Source organism: Rhinoraja longicauda, chromosome 4, assembly GCF_053455715.1.
Source record: "Rhinoraja longicauda isolate Sanriku21f chromosome 4, sRhiLon1.1, whole genome shotgun sequence".
NCBI classification, from domain to species: domain Eukaryota; kingdom Metazoa; phylum Chordata; class Chondrichthyes; order Rajiformes; family Arhynchobatidae; genus Rhinoraja; species Rhinoraja longicauda.
Window position 1 is genome coordinate 68465889 of NC_135956.1, and position 25378 is coordinate 68491266.

The window sequence follows — 25378 nt, forward strand, 5'->3', positions numbered from 1 at the left end:
AGGTTGTCCTTTGTGTCGGATAACAGGCCCTTCAGCTCTACTGTTCCATGCTGATCAAGATCTCCATCCAGGCCATATCCTTCTAAACTTTGTTAAGCAGATGTTGTTGAGCAGAGGGATCTAGGAGTACATGTACATAGTTCGCTGAAAGTGGCGTCACAGATAGATAGGGAGTGTTGTAGGGCAGAGGAATCTAGGAGTGTAGGTACACAGTTCTCTGAAATTGGCATCACAGGTAGATAGGATGGTGAAGAATTCTCTATGACTCCAGTTGTGTCAGTCGGCCATCAATTCTCTCCATTCTCTCAGTACTACTACAGCATCAAGGACATCAGTGTCGGAGGTCGGTGCGTTTGTAACGGACACTCGGACATCTGCACTGCCCAGGATCCAGCAAGCCCCTTCCTGTAAGTATTTATCGTGTTCAGTGTGAACACAGTCAAAAAATGAGTGGGCATCACTGTGGTTCTATGATCAATGTACCTGAATAACAGGAACAACATACATCCCGCATGGATTAAAACTTAAAGTGACTTAGATTAATTTGGCTTACTTTACTTTATTTATTGTCAAGTGTACAGTGATATGGTGAAAAGCTTGTTCTACACGCTACCCTGTCCAATCATGAGTACAATACATCTTCTTCACCATGTTCTGGTACAATTTTGCAATTTCCAAGTCTGATCTTGGCACAAGGAACAATGAACAGCAAATGCTGGTTTACAAAAAAAACCCATAAAGTGCTGGAGTAATGCAGCAGGTCAACAGCAGCTCTGGAGAACATGCATAGGTATATCCATGTGTTGGAAGGAACTGCAGATGTTCGTTTATACCGAAGATAGACACAAAGTGCAGAAGTAACTTAGCGGGTCAGGCAGCATCGCTGGAGAGAAAGGATGGGTGACTTTTCGGGTTGGGACACTTCTTCGGACTGAGAGAGGGGAGGGAACTGGAGGTAGGAGAAGGCCAGAACAAAGGCCAGAACAAAGCAGGGCTGGCAACAGATGACCAAGGAAAGGTGGAGTCCATAATGGCCCATTGTTGGCTGGGGAAGAGATGATAATGGAGGGATACAAGGAGGTGAACAGTGGAGCTAGTGGGACGACCAAGAAAAATCAACGTTCATACTGCTGGTTGTAAGCTGCCCAAGGAAAATTTGAGGGTCTGCTCCTAAACAGACCTACTAGATCCACTGTTCGCATCCTTGCATGCAAAACAAAGCTTTTCAGCTTACCTCGGAACATGTGACAATAACGAACCTAAACCTAAACTAGATGTTGTTGGCTTTTTGAATGACTTGTTGGACCTGCGTGCTAACTTCAAAATACCAACAGTGATCAGCGCTGAACTAACCAAGTGAACAGAATGGTCAGATGGACTGGCGATCACACACTAAACATGAGGTTAATAAAGAATTACATAGACTCATACCGTCACACTATTTCTCAGTACATGTGACAATAATAAACCTAAATCTAAACGCTAAAACCTAACAATTATAAAAAACGAGTGAGGTAGCTTCTGGAGAATGGAGTAACAAGGAACGCATAGAGTCTCTTACCCAGAGTAGGGGATTTGATAACCAGAAGGCATAGGTTTAAGATGAAGGGGGAAAGATTTTATAGGAATCTGAGGGGTAACTCTTTCACGCAAAGGGTGGTGGGTGTATGGAACAAGTTGCCAGAGAAGGTAGTTGAGGCAGGTCCTATCACGATGTTTAAGAAGCAATTGGACAGGTACATGGATAGAATGAATTTAGAGGAATATGAGCCAAAGCACAGGCAAGTGGGACTAGTGTGAGTGGGACATGTTGGTCGGTGTGGGCAACTTGGGCCGAAGAGCCTGTTTTCACGCTGTATGATTCTATGATTCTATAAGGAACTGCAGATGCTGGTTTACAAAAAAAGACACAAAGCGTTGGAGTAAATCAGCAGGATAGGCAGCATCTCTGGACAACAGGGATAGGTGACCTTTCTTCCATCTGAAGATGCTGAGTTGTTCCAGCACTTAGTGTCTCTTTTTGAGGTACATTCTGGATTTTTGTGCGGATGTTCATGTGTTGAAACTCGGTGCAGTTGAGGCTAGTGGCGTGTTACTGATGTGTGGTGTGTGTAATGTCCAGGTTGCAGTGTGCGTGTCAGCACAACACGTGCGGGATATCCTGCAGCCGCTGCTGTCCCGGATTCAACCAGGAACCATGGCAACCAGCGACGACCTCGTTGGTAAATCGATGTGAACGTGAGTCGATCAATGCTCCTTTAATCTGAGTGGGACACATCACTGTTAGTGAGGAGGCACCATAGACCGCAGACTTTGGAATTTGTAGCAACTAAAGGAATCCAGCTGGAGGAACGCCGCGCCTTTTTCAACTGAGCTTGCGCTCAGTCCGCCAAGGCCTGCTGGATCTCCCGGTTACTAAACATTTTAACTCCTCTTCCCATCCCTATATCAACCTCTCTGTCCTGGGCCTTCTCCATTGCCATGTAGCCATATGTAAACTGGAGGAACATCAGCTCTTTTTCCTCTTGGGTAACTTACAACCTAATGGTATGAGCAATTCTCCAATTTTAGGTAACTAACTTATAAACAACCAAACTTTGTTATTTATTCCTTTTTTCCTTCCCCCTCTGCTTCACCTAGGCGTGCACCCATTTCGCCCGTCCTCCTCCCCTTCCACCTACATTCCTACCTCTGACTTCACAATTCACACATCTCCTATCTCAATCGCGCACTTTTCATCTTTTCAACTCTGACCTTTGTCCAACCATTTGCCTCCCCCCGGAAGCACTGTACAAACTCTCTTTCTTGGGGTCCAGAACCAACCTGATTTTCCCAGTCTACCTGCATATTGAAATCCCCCATCACCACAGTGGCATTACCTTTGTTACAAGCCAGTTTTAACTCCTGCTGCAACTTACACCCTACATCCGGGCTACTATTTGGTGGTCTGTAGATAACACCACTGGAATTTAAAAGGATGAGAGGGAATGTTATAGAAACATATAAAATTATGCAGATGCAGGAAATGTGATGTTGGGGGGTCCAGAACCAGGGGCCACAGTTTAAGAATAAGGTGTAGGCCATTTAGAACTGAGATGAGGAAAAACTTTTTCGCCCAGAGAGTTGTGAATTTGTGGAATTCTGTACCTCAGAGGCAGTTGAGGTCGATTCACTGGATGCTTTCAAGAGAGAGTTAGATAGAATTCTTTGGGCTGGCGGAATCAAGGGGTATGGGGAGAAGGCAGGAACGGGGTACTGAATGTGGATGATCAGCCATGATCACATTGAATGGCGGGTGCTGACTCAAAGGGCCGAATGGCCTTCTCCTGCACCTATTTCCTATGTATCTATGTAAAGGGTGTATCCCAATTATCTAATGTCCTTCTACATGGCAGAGATTTGGGATATGGATGTTTTTCTCATCAACCCCCCACCCTTTGTATAAATAAGTTACACCTCAGGTTCCTTTTTAATTTTCCCTTCATCTTAAAACTATGTCCTCTGGTTCTCAGTTCCCCTACTCTGGGCAAAAGACTGTGTGTTTATTCGATCTATTTCACTCATGATTTAATACACATCCATAACATCACCCATCATTCTCCTGCGCTCCAATGAATAACATCCTAGCCTGTTCAAACTCTCCCTATAGCTCAACCCTCGAGTCCTGGCAACATGCTCGCAAGGTTTCTCTGCACCCTTTCCAGCTTGACACCATCTTTCCCATAACATGGTGCCCAGAACTAAACGCAATATTCTAAACTGATGCTTAACGGCAGTGCATTTTATAGACAGGCCACTGAGAGGCACACTTGGCTTCTAGGACAGGTTGCACGATCGAAAGGTGTCATTGAATACCTTGTGGGGGGGAAGACAGCCATTGATATAATCTAGGCATTCGTTGAAAGTTAGCAACTGATTTTGATCAATGAGAAAATATTTTATCTTCAATCATGGAACAGTACAGCACAGGAACTGACCGTCAGCCCACAATGTCTGTGTTGAAAATGATGCCATTAATCTCCTCTGCCTGCACATGATCTATATCCCTCCACTCCCTGCATACCCATGCGCCTATCTAAAAGCCTTTTAAACACCATTATTGTATCTGCCTCCACTAGCCTCTGTATAAAATACTTGCCTCGCACTTCTCCCTTATACTTTGCCCCTCTCACCTTAAAGCTATGCCCCCTAGTCTTTAACATTTCCACCCTAGGGAAAAAAAGGTTCTGATTGTCTACGATATCTATGGCCCTCATAATTTTATATACTTCTATCAGGCCTCCCCTCAACCTCCGGCATTCCAGAGAAAACAATCCAAGTCTGTCCAACCTCTCTCTGCAGCTAATACCCTGTAATCCAGGGTATCCAGGGAGCATTCTGGTTAAGGTCTTAATGAACTGAATGCCAATCAGGTTGAGTTGCAAAGTGCATTCTTGTGTCCATGGCTTCTCCAGAATCCATGCACAAACCCCCATCATGCACCTTGCCCCAACACACCAGCCCATTCCTCTGTCCCGTCACCTCACTCTGCTCCAGTTTGTGCATGCAGTTTCTCTCCATGGCCGCATGGTTTTCTCTGGGTGCTTCGGTTTCCTCACATGCTCCAAAGACATACAGATTTCAAGATTCAAGATTCAAGATTCAAGATTCAAGATAGCTTTATTGTCATCCAAATTGGACGAAATTCAGTCACCCACAGTCCAACAACAAAAGCATCGGCTTCGGTAAAAATTGTAAATTGTCCCTAGTGTGTAGTGTGTGCTTGTGTAACGGGGATCGCCAGTCGGCGTGGACTCAGTGGGCCGAAGGGCCTGTTTCCACGCTGTATCTCTAAACTAAACTAAACCACCTCACTCTGTCCCGTCACCTCACTCAGTCCCATTAGTCAGGATCGAATCCAGGTCTCCGGTGCTGTGAGGCAGTGGCTCTACCAGCCTAATGTGCCATCTTGGTTGGCATGGAGAATGTGGGCCGAAGGGCCATCTATAAATGTACTATAGAAAACATCCTTTCAAGATGTGTCACAGGTTTGGGAATCGCTCTGCCCAAGACCACAAGAAATTGCAGAGTCGTGGATGTAGCCCAGTCCATCACACAGACCTGACTCCCCACCATCGACTCCATCTACACTTCACGCTGCCTCTGGAAAGCAGCCAACGTAATCAAGGACCACTCACACTCCTGGTCTTTCCTTCTTATCCTCTCTCCTATCATGCAGAAGATACAAAAGCGCGTACCACCAGATTCAGAAACAGCTTCTTCCCCGCTGTTATTAGGTTTGTCGGTTGATTGGCTTCAGTAAAAAAAATTGTGAATTGTAAATGTTCCCTTGGTTGGAGGATAGTGCTAGTGTACAGGGTCAGATGGGCCAAAGGGCCTTTTTCTGTGCTGTATCTCTAAAAGTTTAAAAGGAAAAAAAGTCCCTATTAAATCTCCCCTCCCATGAGCTCTATGACTCCGTGACTGGGGACCAACACCCCAAGGTATTGGCATCAGTGACATTTGGAAGGGAGGGGGTGCACTGGGTCAGAGAGGAGAGGGTTAGTAGTGAGACATGGGACATACATGGCCTGCAATCACATCCCAGCGGTATGAATCTTGATTTCTCTGACTTCAAGTAACTCTTGCATTCACCTCTCTCTCTCTCTGTCCCTCCCCCACCCTAGTTGTTGTACTAGTTTCAGTGTCGTCCTGGTGAGTTTTATTGTCTGTATAACACGTTAACTCCGAGACAACATCCCACAATGCACCTTTTCCTTGATCATCATATTTTTTTTGCATATCTTTTATTCATTAGTTCTATATCTCTCCATATCACCATCTATATCCCTAACCAGTCTTAAGAAGTGTCTCGACCCGAAACGTCACCCAATCCTTCTCTCCGGAGATGCTGCCTGTCCCGCTGAATTACTCCAGCCTTTTGAGTCTATCTTCTATATCTCCCATTTCCCTTTCCCCTGACTCCCAGTCTGAAGAAGGATCTCGACCCGAAACGCCACCTACACATTTTCTCCAGAGATGCTGCCTGGCCCATTGAGTTACTCCAGCACTTTGTTTCTGACTGCAGTTACACAGCTGGGTTCTCCCCTGCAGCTGTAACAGGGAGCAGGTCACATCTGGCAGCTCGGCAGCTCAATCCTGTTTGCGTCCTGGCCACAATTAATCATTAAATCGACAGAGACAGACGCTGTGCTTTTAGTGTTGTGCTCTCTGTGTGGGGCCCCTTCTGCTGTGTCACTGTGGTAATGCACTAATATTAGGAGCATAATGCTCGCCCAGGTCTGAGGAAGGGTCTCGACCCAAAACGTCACATATTCCTTTTTTCCAGAGATGCTGCCCGACCCCCTGAGTTACTTCAGCATTTTGAGTCTGTCTTCAGTTTAAACCAGCAATTGCAGTTCCCCCCTACAAAGCCCAGTCGCCCTGCTCCATTTCCCCACCATAAGTCATAGGATCAGAATTAGGCCATTTGGCCCATCGCATCTGCTCTGCCCTTCAGACATGGCTGATCTATTTTTCTCTCTCAACCCCATACTCTTGTCTTTTTCCCCATAATCTTTGACACCGGTACTAATCAAATGCCTATCCCCAAACCCCCATTTCCCTTTCATTCTCTCTCTTTCCACCCCCTCCAGTCCCCTTCAACCCATATCCCTACCTCCAAATCTCTGTTTCACTCCTCTCCTTATACTTTATCTCCTGATGTTCCTGATGTCCTTTTCACTTCCAACATTTGTCACTTATTCCACCCATCCAATCTCATTTGTATCCACCAATCACTCGCCAGGCTTCGTCCCTCCCCCACTGCTCTTTTTCAGCTTTCTCCTCCCTAATCCATCAGTCTGAAGAAGGGATACAACCCAATATGTCCCCTGACCAATCCCTCCACAGATGCTGCCTGACCCACTGAATTCCTCCAGCACTTTGTGTTTTACTCAAGATTCCAGCATCTGCATTTGCTTGTGTCTCCATTGAAACATCTGTAAAGGATTTCTACAAATGCAAATTATTTTTCCCTTGCAATCTGGCAATGTCAATAGTGAAACTTTCTGCTGGGAATAACCTTGGCTGTGTTTGGGAATCTTGCTGGAATTAATCGCAGCTTTCCCTGAGAATCCTAATGACATTATTTAGAAGGATGAGGGGGGACCTCATTGAAACTTACCGAATAGTGAAAGGCCTGGATAAGATGGATGCGGAGAAGATGTTTCCAGCCTCTGGAATAAAAGGATGTACTTTTTAAAAGGAGATGAGGTGAATTTTCTTTAGTTGGAGGATGGTGAATCTGTGGAATTCATTGCCACAAACAGCTGTTGAGGCCAAGTCATTGGGTATTTTTAAAGCAGAGATTGGAAGATACATGATTGAGAAGGGTGTCAAAGTTTACGGGAAGAAGGCAGGAGAATGGGGTTGAGAGGGAAAGCTAGATAAGCCATGATCCAATGGCAGAGTAGACTCGATGGGCCGAATGGCCTACTTTTGCTCTTATGACTTATGAACCTATGAATTGATCCCGAGCCATGTGGTCTGACAGGATCCGAGGAGAAGGTGGAAGTGTGTAGGGGCAACTTTAGTAAACGACTTGGTCTTTGTGCAAGCACAAAGATGCTAGTGACCAAGAAAGCTCACCAACGCTTCTACTTGCTTAGAAGACTAAGGAAGTTTGGCCTGTCTCCAATGATCCTTACCAACTTCTACAGATATACCGTAGAAAGCATCCAATCAAGTTGCATCACAGCTTGGTTTGGCAACGGCTCTGCTCAGGACCACGTAGTTGCAGATATATGGATATCGCCCATTCCACATCCCAGACTCTCCCTCCCCACCGATTCCAATTACTCTTCCAGCTGCCTTGGGAAATCAGCCAACAAACTCGAGAACCACTCAGGTCGTTCCCTCTTCTCCCCTCTCCTATCGGGCAAAAGATACAACAACTTGAATGTATAGACCACAAAACTCAGGAACAGCTTCTTCCCCTGTGTTAACAAACTTCTGAATGGCCCTCACATATTAAAACCATGTATGATTAGGGGCGGCACGGTTGAGCAGTGGTAGAGTTGCTGTCTAATAGCGCCAAAGTCCCTGGTTTATCCTGACTACGGGAGCTGTCTGTTCGGGGTTTATACATTCTCCCTGTGAGGCCATGGGTTTTCTCTGGGTGCTCCGGTTTCCTTCCACGCTCCAAAGAGGTACAGGTTTGTAGATTAATTGGCTTTGGTGAAAATTGTAAATTGTTCCTATTGTGTAGGATTGTGCTAATGTACGGTATGATCGCTGGTCGGCACGGACTTGGTGGACCGAAGGGCCTGTTTCTATGCTGTATCTCTAAACTAAATTAAACTAAACTTAATTAAACTAAAAAGTAATTCAGTCTGAAGAAGGGTCTCGACCCGAAACGTCACCCATTCCCTCTCTCCTAGATGCTGCCTGACCTGCTGAGTTACTCCAGCATTTTGTGATACCTTCAAGTCTGGTTTGTGCTGAGTTTTGAACTGATCACCACATAATCCGGCAAGGGCACGTTGCGCAATGTAACCCTGAGTAGAGTTGCTGCCTCACAATGCCAGAGACCCGGGTTCGATTCTGACTACGGGTGTGGTCTGAATGGAGTTTCAATATGCTCCCCCCGTGATCGCATGTGTTTTCTCCGGGTGCTCCGGTTTCCTCCCACACACCAAAGACGTACAGGTTTGTAGGTTGATTGGCTTTGGTAAAAATTGTAAATTGTCCTCAGTGTGGTGGACAGGTTTGGAGGGCTACGAGTCAAATTCAGGCAGGTGGGTCGAGTGTAGATGAGACATGTTGGCAGATGTGGGAAAGTTGGGCCGAGTGGCCTGTTTCCACGCTGTAAGACTATGACTCTATGACAGTGACATCTGGGTTAATTAAATAAACCTGGAAATTTAAAAAGAATTAACAGCACTTAGGGGCAGGTCCAGGGATGAAAGAAAACAAACATCAGCCTGCCAATTGCGGACATGCTAAGCTCCAATTTATTTTTCTGTTACCACATTATTGGAGAAGTGGATGTTGAAATCAAGCCAAGTCAAGTTGAGTTTATAGTTTGCATGCTATCCAGTCTCACTTCGGTCACTCCCTCCTCTCCCCTCTCCCATCAACCAAGAGGTACAGAAGTGTGAAAACGCACACCCCCAGATTCAGGGACGGTTTCTTATCAAGCAACTGAAATATCTTACCAACAACTCAAGAGTGGTTCTGACTTCTCCATCTTAGAGACCTTTGAACTATCTTTAATCTGACTTTATCTTGCACAAAATGATATGCCCTTTATCCTGTATCTGTACACTGTGGACGGCTTGATTTGTAATCATGTAGTCTTTTCATTGACTGGATAGCACGCAACAAAAAGGCTTTTCAATGGACCTCGGTACACGTGACAATAATAAACGAAACTGAACTAAAAATCATGCCATACATGAGTACAATCGAGCCATGCACAAGTACAATAAGTAGTGCAAAGAGAATATGGAAAATACCAGAGTGCTGCATATAGTGTGGACACATGGAACTGCAGATGCTGGTTTACAAAAAAAGACACTGTGCTGGAGTAACCCAGGCAACAACTCTCGAAAACATGCATAGGTGATATTTCCGGTTGGGACCTTTCGTCAGACCTGACCCAAAACGTTCTGGGCGGCACAGTGGTGCAGCAGTAAAATTGCTGGTTTACAGCGAGTTTGATCCTGACCACGGGTGCTGTGTGTACGGAGTTTGTACGTTCTCCCTGTGACCACGTGGGTTTTCTCTGGGAGCTCCGGTTTCCTCCCACACTCCAAAGACGTGCAGGTTTGCAGGTTAATTGGCTTCGGTAAAATTGTATATTGTCCCTAGGATAGTGCGAGTGTACGGGGTGATCGCTGGTCGGTGGGCCGAAGGGCCTGTTTCCACGCTGTAAACTAAGCTAGCTATCCATGTTCACTGGAAATGCTCCAGAACTGTGTCTTTTTCTGCAGAATATAACGTTACAGTTCTAGAGATAATGTAGATATCAAAAAGCGCAACATGAAAATCAAAGGCACGTGGTCTCCGACACACATTGAACATAAATTGTATAGGACAATGAAAAGAAAAAGACGGGAACAAGATATTAGTGCAAAAACACAACTGGTAGTGTAAGATGTGGTCCGTAGTGTACATTGCTGAAATAATGTGGTGTATCCTTCCACAGCTTGCAACTGCCACGGACACACCATGGATTGTTACTACGATGCTGCAATCAGCCAGAGGAGAGGGAGTATGAACATCCATGGGCAGTATAAAGGAGGTGGTGTTTGCCTGAACTGCCAGGTACGTTCACCTCAGAACTTACGCCTCCATTAGCCGAAGACAGACTGCTGGGGGAACTGTGACTGTAGAAGATACATAAAGAGTATGAAGAAGGGTCCCGACCTGTAATATTGCCTGTCAGGCTGAAGAAGGGTACCGACCCCAAATGTCATCAGTCCACTCCCTCCGCCTGTCCTGCTGAGGTCCTCCAGCAGTTTGATTTTAGCTTTGGGTTCTAGCATCTGCAGTTATTTTTGTCTGCTGAAGGAACTCATCTAGTCAGGCAGTATAACGAGGTAAGGGGAGGACAACAGTGGATAGAGGTAAAATAGGTAAAACATGCATATGCACGCACACACGCACGCACACAGATACACACACTCAGACACACACACACAGATGCAGACACACACACATATACAAACACATACACACACACACAAAGCGACACACACTCAGACACAAAGACGTACACGCAGATACACATGCACAAAGTCACACACACACACACACACACACACACACACACACACACACACACACACACACACACACACACACACACACAGAGACACACACACACACACACACACACACACACACACACACAAAATATGAGGTTAATTTGCATCTGCAAATTGCCCCTAGTGTGTAGAGAATGGATGAGAAAGTGGGATAACATAGAACTAGTGTGAACGGGTAGTATAAGAAAATAACTGCAGATGCTGGTGACTGATGGTTCGCATGGACTCGGTGGGCCGAAGGGCCTGTGTCTGTACTGTACCTAAACTAAACTAAGCTGTTTATTTGTCTTGTTTCCAACTTTCTGTGCAGCACAACACGGCGGGCACCAACTGTGAGCGGTGCGCTCCGTTCCACCACCGACGACCTGGGGTTCCCAAGAACGCACCTGATGGCTGTGTAGGTGAGCAGCTTCTCACCGTCTCACCGCCCTGCTGCCCAGGATCACTGCAGCAGCCTTGGCACAGGCACAGTCAAAGGCTGTTCCAGTGGGGCATCCCGGTCGGCGTGGGCGTCTCGGGCCAAAGGATGGGACATCTTCCTGAGCTCAGGACCTGTTCCTGCTCTGTACTGTTCTATATTGCATGTGGGCCGAAGGGCCTGTTCCTGTACTGTGCTGTTCTATTTTGGTTGGCCTGGCTGAGTTGGGTCAAAGGATGGGACATTTTGGTCAGCATGGATTCGTTGGGCTGAAGGGCCTGTTATTTTATTGCATGACTTTGGCCCAATTCGTCATTGCTGACCAAGATGCCCCCATCTAAGCTAGTCCCATTTGCCTGCATCTGGCCCATATTCATTAAAACCTTTCCTATACATGTACCTGTCCAAATGTCTATTAAATGTTGTTATAATCCCTGCCTCAACTACCTCCTCCGGCATCTCTTTCCATACACACCACCCTGTGTGAGAAAAAGTTGCTCCTCAGGTTCCTATTAAATCTTTCCCCTCTCATCTTAAACCTATGCCGTCTGGTTCTTGACTCCTCTCCCCTGGGGAGAAGACACCATGCATTGCAGCTGAATATCAGAACAAGCTCACTCCCTACCATGCTGGAGGCAATGAATCTCAGTCTTGAGGTTTCAGCTCCCGATCGTTAGTTGAATGAGTTCCACTTTTTGTGATTTACAGTCAGTACAACTGCTCAGTTTAATTACAAACATCCACTGCTTCCAGCCACTGTTGTGAAAAACAGGCAGCACTTATCAGTTAAACTCAGGAGAAACGGGAGAGTCAGTGGTGCGAAGGGCTGCGTCTGGAAGTCTGGTTAGACATACTTTAGACATAGAATTATACAGCACAGAAACAGGCCCTTCGACTCAATGGCGGGACTGGCGGGACTGTCATATGTTGAAAGACTGGAGCGACTAGACTTGTATACACTGGAATTTAGAAGGATGAGAGGAGATCTTATTGAAACGTATAAGATTATTAAGGGGTTGGACACGTTAGAGGCAGGAAACATGTTCCCAATGTTGGCGGAGTCCAGAACTAGGGGCCACAGTTTAAGAATAAGGGGTAGGCCATTTAGAACTGAGATGAGGAAATACTTTTTCAGTCAGAGAGTTGTGAATCTGTGGAATTCTCTGCCTCAGAAGGCAGTGGAGGCCAATTCTCTGAATGCATTCAAGAGAGAGCTGGATAGAGCTCTTAAGGATAGCGGAGTCAGGGGGTATGGGGAGAAGGCAGGAACGGGGTACTGATTGAGAATGATCAGCCATGATCACATTGAATGGCGGTGCTGGCTCGAAGGGCCGAATGGCCTCCTCCTGCACCTATTGTCTATTATCAACTCATTGTGATCAATTGGGAGCAGTTTTGGGCCCCATATCTGAGGAAGGATGTGCTGGCGTTGGAGAGGGTCCAGAGGTTTACAAAAATGATCCCGGGAATGGTTGGATTAACATATGATGAGCCTGTGACGGCGCTAGGCCTGTACTCACTGGAGTTTAGAAGGATGAGGGGGGACCTCATTGAAACTTACTGAATAGTGTAAGGCCTGGAAAGAGTGGAGGTTGAGAGGATGTTTCCACCAATGGGAGTGTCGAGGACCAGACTCAGAATGTAAGGACGTTCCTTTAGAAAGATGAGGAGGAATTTCTTTCATCAGAGGATGGTGAATCTGTGGTATATATTGCCACAGACGGCTGTGGAGGCCGTCAATTAATATTTTTAAGGCAGAGATTGACAGATTCTTGATTAGTAAGGGTGTCAGGGTTATGGAGAGATGGCAGGAGAATGGAGTTGAGAGGGAAAGATAGATAAGCCATGATTGAATGGCAGAGTAGACATGATAGGACAAATGGCCTAATTCAGCTCCTGGAACTTATGATCTCATCAATGCCAACCAAGTTGCTTAACCAAGCTAGTCCCTCTAAACCTGTCCTATCCATGTACCTGTCCAAACATTGTTAAGCATTGTGACAGTACCTGTCGCAACAACCTCCTCTGGAAGCTCATTCCATATACCTACCAACCTTTGTGTAAAAATGTTTCCACTCAGGTCCGTGTTAAATTGTCCCCCCTTCACCTTAAACCTGTGTCCTCTGGTTCTTGATATCTCTCCATACTTTTCCAATCCAAGTGTCTTTTAACTGTAACTCCCCTCACCTGTATCCACCTATCGCTCACTAGACTTTGACACGCTCCCACCTATCTTCCAGCTTTCTGCTCCCTACTACAGTCAGTCTGAAGTAGGGTCCCAACCAAAATGACCTATCCATGTTCTCCGTAGATGCTGCCTGACTCAGTGAGTTACTCCAGCACTGAGTGTCTTTGTAAACGGGCACCTGCTGGTCCTTGTGTCTATGGCTGTCCTTTAATTGTACCTGCATCTGCCACTTCCTCTGGCAGCTCGTTCCGTACACCAACCACCCTCTGTGTGTGAAAAATCTTCAGACCCGGTAACATCCTCGTTAAATATGTTTTAGCACCCTTTCCAATTTAATGTCATCCTTCCTTCGACAATGTGACCAGAACTGTATACAGAACTGTAATGTGGTCTCACTAACACCTTGTACCTTGTCCCGATGGTAGCAGCCAGATGAGAGTGTGGCCAGGGTGGTGTGGGTCTTTGATGATGCTGGCTGCCTTTCTAAAGCGGCACCTATTGTAGGTGCCTTCGATGATCTCCTGACCGTGGTGTCATCCTCTGTTCAGCCTGCAGGTGCCCTCCGGAGTTTTCCGAGGGCTGCGAGGAGGCGACGGGAGTTTGCCGATGCCGACCCGGCTTCAGCGGGGCAGACTGTGCCCGATGCACGCCGGGATACTACAACTTCCCCCGGTGCACCCGTATGTACAACCGCTTCCTCCCTCCTGGGCTACAGATTCATCTTTGAGTCAAGATGGAAAGTGTACAGAGAGGATTTACGAGGGTGTTGCCAGGATTCGAGGATCTGAGCTCTAGGGAGAGGTTGGGCAGACTGGGATGAGGGGTGATCTTAGAGAGGCGTATAAAATCATGGGAGGAATAGATCGGGTAGAAGCACGGAGTTTCGTGCCCAGAGTAGGGGAACAGAGAACCAGAGGACGTAGGTTTTAAGGTGTATAGGAAAAGATTTAATAGGAATCTGAGGGGTGACTTTTTCATACAAAGGGTGGTGGGTGTATGGGACGACCTGCCAGAGGAGGCAGTTGAGGCAGGCACTGTCATAACTTTTAAGAAACATTTAGACAGTTACATGGATAGGATAGGTTTAGAGGGATGTGGGCCAAAGGGACATGTTAATTGGTGTGGGCAACATGGCCCGGGGGTCTGCTTCCATGCTCTATGACTCTCTGGCATGGAAACAGGCCCTTTGGCCCATCATGTCCATACCAACCATCGAGTACCCATCTACACCAACCCCATCTACCAGCAGTTAGAGTCAAAGAACGCAGAAACAGACCCTTCAGCCCATCATGTCCATGCCGACCATTGAATACCCATCTACACCACCCTCATCTACCAACACTTAGAGTCATATTTCCATGCTGGTCCGGACCATGAGTTTGATGAAGGGTCCTGACTCGAAATGTCACCTATCCATGTTCTCCAGAGATTCTTCCTAACCCATTGAGTTACCCCAGCACTTTGTGTCCTTTTGTAATTTAACCAGCATCTGCAGTTCTTGCTTCCTACGACTTGTACAATGATACTCTACCGATCAGTATCCAGTTCTGTTAAAGGCTAGATTATAATCATGTTTAGTCTTTCTGCTGACTGGTTGGCAAAAGCTTTTAACTGTACCTCACTGCACGTGACAATAAACTAAACTAAATCAAACTACTTGGTTATGGCGGACAATCTGTAATAATGGACACCATTACCCCCCTCCCGCCCCCCCCCCCCCCCCCCCTCCTAGGGTTCGTTATAATGAGGATTTACTGTACACAATTGTAGAGGCTTCCGGTGTTATTAATGTTGACCTAACCAACAATTAACCTTTGTTCTTCCAGGTGGTCCAGTTTACACCACACCCCACCCAGTGACTGTTGTCCCATCGCATGGACATTACCAGAGTGAGTAGTTACGATGAGAGGCCAATGTTCCCATAAGCATTGTGTCGGGGCAGGTTCTTACTGTTGAATCTTTCCATGTGCTTTGAGGCTGCTGTATGGACAATCTTGACACCCATGGCAGAGAAAGAGTTGAACAAGATATGGGCAGGATATGAACAAAACAGTGGCAGCACAAGTCGATAGAATAGCAAAGAAGGTGTACGGTATGCATGCCTTTATTGGTCGGAGCATTGAGCATAAGAGTCAGGATGTCAAGTTGCAGCTTTATAAATCTTTGGTTAGGTCCCATTTGGAATATAATGTGCAATTATGGTGTCCCCCCCCCCCCCCCCCCCCCCATCACAGGAAGGATGTGGAGGCTTTGGAGAGAGAGTACAAGAGGTTTACCATAATACTTCCTGGATTTGAGTGTATTAGTTATCAGGAGAAGTTGGACAAACTTGGATTGTTTTCTCTGAAGCGTCAGAGGCTGATAGAAGTGTGTGAAATTATGAGAGGCATGAATAACGTACAGAGTCAGAACCTTTTTCCCAGGGTGGAAATGTCGAAGGCTAGAGGGCATTGCTTTAAGGTGAGAAGGGCAATGTTTAAAGGAGGTTTATTTACACAGAGAGTGGTGGGTGCCTGGAACACACTGCCAGGGCTGGTGATGGAGCCGGATATGATAGTGGTGTTTAAGAGGGTTTTAGATAGGCACATGGATGTGGAGGGATGTGGATCATGATTAGGAAGAGGAGCTTAGTTTAATTTGGCATAAAATCTGGCACAGACATAGTGGGCTGAAGGGCCTGTTCCCATGCTGTACTGTTTTGTGTTCCACAATCTACATGTTGTGCTAATTTCTGTTGACATCTTCCAACTTGTGGTGAAGAATTTGGGGTCTGTGAGCACCAGTGTGTGGTTCCTCACTACCTAGTTCATCCAGGGAGCAGCTTTCCATTGCGTGGGTCAGATGATTTCATTCATTAACTAAAGAAGATTATATAATGCCATATGCTGCAAAACAGATTTTGAACATTTCTGCCACAGCACAAACCGTTATTATTTTACTTGGTTGGGGATTTAAATGAATACATCCCGCTGAGCTTAACTAAATGTTAAAAAAATTATGACTAATTCTGCCCAATACAATATTTCTTGCTCTTGGGTCATTTCAAGAACTGCACACAATGTTCAGTCTGCACATGATGCCAAGCTAAACTAATCTCCTCTGCCTGCACGTGATCCAAATCCCTCCATTTTCTGCATATCCAAGTGCCTATCTAAAAACCCTTTAAACACCAGGCACTCACTCCTCTGTGTAATAAAACCTGGTCCTGTAGATCTCCTTTAAACTTTGCCCCTCACACCTTGAACCTATGCCCTCTTGTCCAATAGCTCCAAATAGGCTCTGAACTATTTAGACTTGGGGACATTATTTTTGACGTTACACACACACACACACACACACACACACACACACACACACACACACACACACACACACACACACACACACACACACACACACACACACACACACACACACACACACACACACACACACACACACACACACACACACACACACACACACACACACACACACACACACACACACACACACACACACACTCATATATAAATATGTATAAATACATATATAAATATATATATATATATATATATATATATCAACTGAACTTTAAAAAAATGTTTATTACGGGTTTTACAGGGTAATATGTTTACATATCTGTTACGCTGCTGCAAGTAAGAATTTCATTGTTCCATTTCAGGACATATGACAATAAAAGACTCTTGAGTCTGCACAGTGGCACAGCGGGTAGAGCTGCTGCCTCATAGCACCAGAGGTCATGATCAGACCTGGGTCTCTGGTGGTGTGAGGCAGCAGCTCTACCCGCTGTGCCACTGTGCTGTATTCTAGGCCGTTTTGAAGTGGAAGCATGCAGAGTAGACTCACAGGCAGCTTTGCATTGTTCCTGAGGCATTCATTTCCAAATCGTTGGCTTTTGCAGATTGTAAATGCAACGTGCAGGGCACGGTTGGGAACACCTGCCTGCTGAATCCTTACTCACAACGCTGTGACTGCAAGCCTCACTACACCGGACACTACTGCTTCCGTTGCACCACTGGATACTTCGGAAAACACTGCCAAAGTAAGCAAATGCGCAGTGGGGAATAGATCGCACGTTCGTGTGGCAATGTACAAAGTGCTGGAGGAACTTAACAGGTCAGGCAACATACGTGGAGGGAGATGGACAGACGACATTCTGGTCGGGACCAGGCTGATGGATTAGGGGGGGAAGCAAGCTGGGAGACAGAGGATGGGGTGCAGGCAGAGGAGAGTAGTTTATCCTGGCAATGACAGCATGGACCGAAGGGCCTGTTACTGTGCTGTACTGTTAGCTAGAGTGGGTGTGGAATGGATGTTTCCAGTAATGGGAGAGTCTAGAACCAGAGGGCATAGTCTCAGAATAAAGGGAGAAAGGAGATGAGGAGGAATTTCTTTAGTCAGATGGTGGTGAATCTGTGGAATTCATTGCCACAGATGGCTGTGGAGGCCAAGTTATTGTTTAGTTTAGAAAGCAACTGCAAATGCTGGTATATAACGAAAATAGGCAGAAAGTGCCAGAGCAACTCAGCGGGTTAGGCAGTGTCTCTGGAGAAAAAAGGATGGGTGACGTTTCGGGTCGGAACCGTTCTTCAGATGAATGAAACCTTCTTCAGGAGTTTGAAGAAGAGTTCCGACCTGAAATGTCACCTATCCTTTTTCTCCAGAGATGCTGCCCGACCCGCTGAGTTACTCCAGCACTTTGTGTCTATATCGTTGTTTAGTTTAGTTTAGTTTTATTGTCACGTGTACTGAGGCACAGTAAAAGGCTTTTTGTTGCGTACCATCCTGTCAGCGGGAAGACTGTAAATGATTACAATTAAGCTGTCCTCAGTGTATTATTTTTAAAAGTGGAGATTGACAGGTTCTTGATTAGTTAAGGGCATCAAAGGTTACGGGGAGAAAGCACGATAATGGGTTCAGAGGGAAAAATAGATCAGCTGTGATTGAATGAGAGAGTCGAATGGCCTAATTCTGCTCCTATGTCTTAAGTTCTTACTTTCTATGGATGGGGCAAAGCCTGGCAAATGATATGTGACATATATCTGATAAGGAAGTTAGTCTGGTAGCTGTGTAGGAAAATAACTGCAGATGCTGGTTCAAATCGAAGGTAGACACAAAATGCTGGAGTAACTCAGCGGGTCAGGCAGCATCTGGTTCTGGCTCTGGTTGATCACTGCGCAAACACCACATAAGTGGTTATCTCGTGCAGGAGAGAAGGAATGGGTGACGTTTCTGACCCGACCCGCCCCGACGTGGAATTCCCTGCCTCAGAAGTCGAATTCTCTGCCTCAGAAGGCAGTGGAGGCCAATTCTCTAAATGCATTAAAGAGAGAGCTAGATAGAGCTCTTAAGGATAGCGGAGTCAGGGGGTATGGGGAGAAGGCAGGAACAGGGTACTGATTGAGAATGATCAGCCACGATCACATTGAATGGTGGTGCTGGCTCGAAGGGCCGAATGGCCTACACCTATTGTCTATTGAAATGTCACCCTTTCCTTCTCTCCTGAGATGCTGCCTGACCCGCTGAGTTACTCCAGCATTTTGTGTCTACTTTAGTCTGGTAGCTGTTTTGCTTGATACGAAACAGAGCAAAATGATTGCACAGAGAGTGGTTGATATCTAAACCTTACAGCCAGAGGAGGTGGTGGAATAAGGCGCTAGATTTAAGAGACATTTGAGCAGGTCAAGGAAATGGTTCCCACATAGGCAGCTATTGAATTGATTTGAAAGATACAGCAGCGTGGAAACGGGTTCTTCGATCCTGACCTGCTGAGTCTCTCCAGCACTTTGTGTTTTGCAGTGATGCAGTGAGCTAGTTCTTTCATCTTACACAGAACTTTAACCCTCTCTATTATTGGGCAGAGTGCCAGTGTTACAGCGCAGGAGTGTCCCCGCCAGTGTGTGACCCAGACAGCGGCCGGTGCTTGTGTCGACGAGGGGTGGAAGGCCACTTCTGTGAAAGGTGCTCGCCGGGATTCTCTCGCTTCCCCGCCTGTGTGTGTAAGTAACCTCCGCTGGCCCGCGGAGAAAACGGGGCCGCGTGTCTTCATTGACAGGGAGGATGGAGTGATGTTGCCAGGATTAGTTCAGATTAGTTCATTGTCGCATGTACCGAGGTACAGTGAAAAGCTTTTGTTGCGTGCTAACCAGTCAGCGTAAAGACTGTACATGATTACAATCGAGCCATCCACAGTGTTCAGATACAGGATTACAGAGAGGTTGGCCAGCCATGTTGTAGTTGCACAAGATGTTGATGAATCATAGAGTCATACGATGTGGAAACAGGCCCTTTGGCCCAACTTACCATGCCGACCAACATGTCCCATCTACATTAGGCCCATTTAGCCCATATCCCTCCAAACCTATCCTATCCATGTATTTGCCTAAATCTATATACTAAAACTCTCATTTGTTATCTTGTTTGTGACTGAACTTCAGCCAAAACGGTACACGATAGCGCGACAATTTTAGGCCCACTTTACTCTGCGTCGTCACTTTAATGGTAAAAATGGTAGTTTTATTGAAATTGGTGGTATATATTTTTAAGTTGTTCACATTTTAAAGTTTAAATCTTTCTCTTAGGGAGGGAGGGGGGAGGGGGGAAGGGGGGTGGACGGGAGGGGTGAGGGAGGGGAGGGGGAGAGGGGAGGGGGAGAGGGGAGGGGGAGAGGGGAGGGGGAGGGGGAGGAGAGGTTGCTGCACCAATTCAGGAGAGGTTTGGGCCCAACGGGTCCACCTGGTCTAGTGTTTCTTAAATGTTGCGATAGTACTTGCCTCAACTACCTCCTCCGGCAGCCTGTTCCATACATGTACCACCCTTTGTAAAAAAGTTGCCCCTCAGGTTCCTATTAAATCTTTCCCCCCTCACCTTAAACCTATATCCTCTGGTTCTTGATTCCCCTGCTCTGGGTAAACTGCACTTTGAGCAGAAACAAAGTACTGCAAATACAATGAACAGACACAAAATGCTGAGGTAACTCAGCGGGTCAGGCAGCATCTTTGGAGAACGTGGAGGTGATGTTTCGGGTTTGAAGAACAGAACAGTCTGAAGAAGGTTCCCAATCTGAAACGTCACTTATCCATGTTCTAGAGGGATGCTGCTTAACCTGCTGAGTTACTCCAGCACTTCCGTGTCTTCACATTTGGAGTGCTGTGTTCAATTTTGGTCACCCTCTACAGGAAGGATGTCATTAAGCTGGAAAAAGTTCAGAGAAGATTTACGAAGATGTTACCAGGACTCGAGGGCTGGAGTTACAGGGAAAGGTTGAACAGGCTAGGAATTGATTCCTTGGAGCAGAGGTGTCAGAGGGGTGATTTTATAGAGGTGTATAGGATCATGAGAGAAATTGATAGGGTAAATGCACAGTTTTTTACCCAGAGTAGGGGAATCAAGAACCAGGGGACATAGGTCTAAGGTGATAGGGGAAAGATTTAAATAGATACTTAAGGGACACTTTGTCTGACACAGGGTTGTAGGTATATGGAACAAGCTGCCAGAGGAAGTAGTTGAGGCAGGTACTATTACAATATTTGAAAGATATTTGCATAGGTAGAAGGATTGGAAAGGTTTAGAGGGATACTAGACCAAGTGGACCCGTTGGGCCCAAACCTCTCCTGCATTGGTGCAGCACCCTCTCCCCCCCCACCCCCTCCCGCCCTTCTTCCTCCCCCCCTCCCTCCTCCCCTCCCCCACCATCCCCCCTCTCCCTCCCCCTCTCCCTCCACCCTCTCCCTCCACCCTCTCCCTCCACCCTCTCCCTCCACCCTCTCCCTCCACCCTCTCCCTCCACCCCCTCCCCTCCCCACTTCGCCTCCCCCCTTCCCCTCACCCCTTCCCCTCCCTCATTCCCCTCCCCCCCGCTCCATCCCCCTCAACCCCCCTTGTCCCCCCCTCCTCCCCTTCCCTCCACCTTCCCTCCTTCCCTTGGAGATAGATTTAAACTTTAAAATGTGAATAACTTAAAAAATATAACACCGATTTCAATGAAACGTCTTCCATTAGCACCAAAGGAGTATGGTGGACCTAAAATTGTCACGCTATTATGTACTGTTTTGGCTGTAGTTCAGGAAAAAACAAACAAACGAGAGTTTTAGTATATAGATGATGAGCCAGACATGGGCAAATTGGATTAGTTTAAACTTGGCATCTTGGTCAGTATGGACGATTTGGGTTGAAGGGCCAGTTTCCATGCTGTATAACTCTATGACTCTCATAGTTGCAGCAAAGTTTTTGATAGAAGTATGATAGGGTATGTATCCATATAGAATGACAAATATAATCAAGGGACAAGAGTCAAGGGTGTTTAATTGTCATATGTGGACATCCAGAACCTTTTTCCCAGGGTGGAAATGTCAAGGATTAGTGGGCATAGTTTTAAGGTGAGAAGGGCAAAGTTTAAAGGAGATGTACGGGCAAGTTTTTTTTTTACACAGGTGGTAGGTGCAGCAGGTAGAGTAGAGAAAGGAGGGACTCTGCGGAAGGACTTGGACAGGTTGGACGTGTGGGCAGAGGAGTGGCAGGTGGAATACAGCATAGCAAAGTGTGGAGTCATACATTTTGGTAGTAGGAATAAAAGCATTGATTATTTTCCAACTGAGAGGATTCATAAATCAGAGGTGCAAAGGGACTTGGGGGCGCTGGTGCAGGATTCCCAAAAAGTTAAGTTGCTAGTCGAATCGGAAGTAAGGAAGGCACGTCTCTCCTGAACTTTTCTACCCATCTTGATCAGCATTGTTGAGTTGCCTGTTTTGGTGCTGTATGACCCTATGACTTCCACAGTAGATACCGATCCCACTGTGCTGTACTACTGTACTGTAATGTCCTGTACCATCCCAGTGTGCTGTACTACTGTACTGTAATGTCCTGTACCACCCCAGTGTGCTGTACTACTGTAACGGTACCGTATTATTCCACCGTGCTGTGTACTATACCATCCTACTGTGTGTGCCCGTGGCACTGTCCAGCCTGTGATGTACCTGTTGTGCTGCAGCCTGTCCCTGTAGCAGCGCGGGGACCCTGCTGGAGCGGTGTGACAATGCCGGGAGGTGCCTGTGTCGGCCGGAGGTTGGAGGCAGCCGGTGCGATCGCTGTCGAGCGGGATATCACTCGTTCCCGCACTGCCGAGGTAGGACCCAGCCCCCAGCAACCAAAACATGCTCTGTCCCCTAACATCATCCTATCCTGATACACCCAGGTCTTGTCAATGGAAGCAAAAATGTCAAGGACTAGAGGGCATGGCTTTAATGTGAGAGGGGCAAGGTGTAAAGGAGATGTATGGGGCAAGTTGTTTTACACAGAGAGCGGTGGATGCCTGGAACATGCGGCCAGCGTTGGAGGTTGAGGGCAGACCTGACAGATGTATATAAAATGATGAAGGACATAGATAGGAGATATGTATTCATATACATACACACATACATACACACACGCATATTTGTATATATTTATATATACATAAATGTATATAAATGGATGGGTTGATGAGTAAGTTTGCTGACGACACCAAAATCGGAGTTGCAGCCGGTGAGGAAGGCTGTCAGATACAGTGGGATATAGATCAGCTGCAGAAATGGGTGGAGAAGAAGCCAGATGGAGTATAATTCGAGCAAGTGCGAGGTGTGGCACTTTGGGAGGTTGAAGGAGAGAGCATACAATTCATGGCAAGACCCTTAACAGCATTGATGTGCTGAGGGATCTTGGAGCCCAAGTGCACAGCTCACTGAAGATGGCAGCACAAGTAGAGAGGGTGGTAAAGAAGGCCTATGGTATGCTTGCCTTTATTGCAAAAGGCATTGAATATAAGAGTCAGGAAGTTATGATGCCACTCTGTGGGACTCTGGTTAGGCCGCATTTGGAGTATTTCCAAAGGAAAAAGTCCCAGCTCCTGAGTAATGTTGAGCTTTGAGAGAACTGTTGGGGCTGTGTTTCTCCAACACAGAGTCGGGGTTGTTGCTGAGGATGATGATTACTGTTTATTTGCAGCCTGCTCCTGTGACAATGTGGGATCAGTGAACAACAATTGCGATGCCTCGGGGCGGTGCCAGTGTCGGCTGAACTTCATGGGACATTCTTGCAGCCAGTGTGCGCAGGGGTATCACCATCATCCCAACTGTTCACGTAAGTCCGCAGCACTTATCCCACTCGGCAGAGCGGCTAGTGAGCGGCACTATGCTCTACTTCCTCAGAAGGCGAAGAAAGTTCAGCAGGTCAGGCAGCATCTCTGCAGAACATGGTTCAATGGTGCTTTATTTGTCACTTATGCAACTGCACAGTGAGTGTAAGAAAATAACTGCAGATGCTGGTACAAATCGAAGGTATTTATTTCACAAAATGCTGGAGTAACTCAGCAGGTCAGGCAGAATCTCAGGAGAGAAGGAATGGGTGACGTTTCGAGTCCAGACCCTTCTTCAGACTGATGTCAGGGGAGCGGGACAAAGGAAGGATATAGGTGGAGACAGGAAGATAGAGGGAGAACTGCGAAGGGGGAGGGGAAGAGAAGGACAGAGGAACTGTCTAAAGTTGGAGAAGTCAATGTTCATACCGCTGGGCTGCAGGCTGCCTAAACGAAATATGAGGTGCTGTTCCTCCAATTTCCGGTGGGCCTCATTATGGGACTGGAGGAGGCCCATGACAGAAAGGTCAGACTGGGAGTGGGAATGGGAGTTGAAGTGCTCAGCCACCGGGAGATCAGGTTGGTTAAGGCAGACTGAGCAAACGTGTTGAGCGAAACGATCGCCAAGCCTGCGCTTGGTTTCGCCGATGTAAAGAAGTTGACATCTAGAGCAGCGGATACAATAGATGAGGTTGGAGGAGGTGCAGGTGAACCTCTGTCTCACCTGGAAAGACTGTTTGGGTCCTTGGATGGAGTTGAGGGCAGAGGTAAAGGGACAGGTGTTGCATCTCCTGCAGTTGCCGGGGATGGGGTGGTTTGGGTAGGAAGGGACGAGTGGACCAGGGAGTTACAGAGGGAACGGTCAACTGCACAGTGAGATTCTTTTTGCATGTTTACACACGCGGGAGCCACTATGTTTTGGCTCCATTTCCAAAGTCTGGTGCACCCGCATGCTACTGGAGTGGCTCCCGATCCAGGTAAGCCCCGGGCTCCTGCAGGGGCTTCCTCTGTCCCCTTCAACCAGAATGGCCCGCGAATGGACGTCCCTCTCCTCGCCCGGCCATCTTTGTGTCTCGGGAGCACCTCCTGCAGCCAACCTTGAAGGCTCAGGAGGCATTACCCCGGTTCACCCTCCAACCGGCCTTTGCTCCTCGCCTCTGACATTTCCAGCTGCTCCCTCCTGACACACGTGGTCCGCCCGGCCTTTAGGCGGGTTACACCAGAAGGAGGGCTGAAGATGGGTTTCAAGCTGAAATGTCACCTATCCATGTTCGCCAGAGATGCTGCTTGACCCACTGAGATACACCAGCACTTTGTGTCCTGGTGGATGTGAACCAGCATCTGCAGTTCTTCGTTTCTACAAGGAAGCTCCCCCATCCACTTACCAACTTACCAACTTCTACAGGCGCACCGTAGAAAGCATCTTATTGGGATGCAGCACACCTTGGTATGGCAACAGTTCTGCCCAAGACCATATGAAATTGCAGAGGGTTGTAGATGAAGCCCAGTCCGTCACACAGGCCAGACTCCCCACCATCTACCATGTACACTTTTACACTGCCTCGGGAAAGCAGCCAACATAATCAAGGACCACTCACACCCCCGGTCATTCCCTGTTCTCCCCTCTCCCGTCGGGCAGAAGATACAAAAGTTTGAAAGCACTTACCATCAGATTCAGGAACAGTTTCTTCTCCGCTCTTCCTAGACCAAACTAAAACCTCCCATCTACCACAATGGAGACATTTGAACCATCATCAATCGCACTTTATCCTGCACTAAACATTATTCTCTTTGTCATGTATCTGTACACTGTGGATGGCTTGATTGTAATCATGTGCAGTCTTTCC

General features: G+C 46.9%; 1 protein-coding gene across 1 annotated transcript in view; it reads left to right on the forward strand.

The window, feature by feature from the left end:
• The window catches only part of lama3 (laminin, alpha 3), a 195125-nt gene that overhangs the window by 39720 nt on the left and 130027 nt on the right, over positions 1-25378 (forward strand). Inside the window, 10 exon segments of the mRNA XM_078397982.1 lie at positions 310-407; positions 2123-2238; positions 10190-10308; positions 11122-11212; positions 13966-14097; positions 15244-15306; positions 17322-17462; positions 19282-19419; positions 22410-22544; positions 23402-23536. Coding sequence (XP_078254108.1) covers positions 310-407; positions 2123-2238; positions 10190-10308; positions 11122-11212; positions 13966-14097; positions 15244-15306; positions 17322-17462; positions 19282-19419; positions 22410-22544; positions 23402-23536 — 1168 coding nt within the window.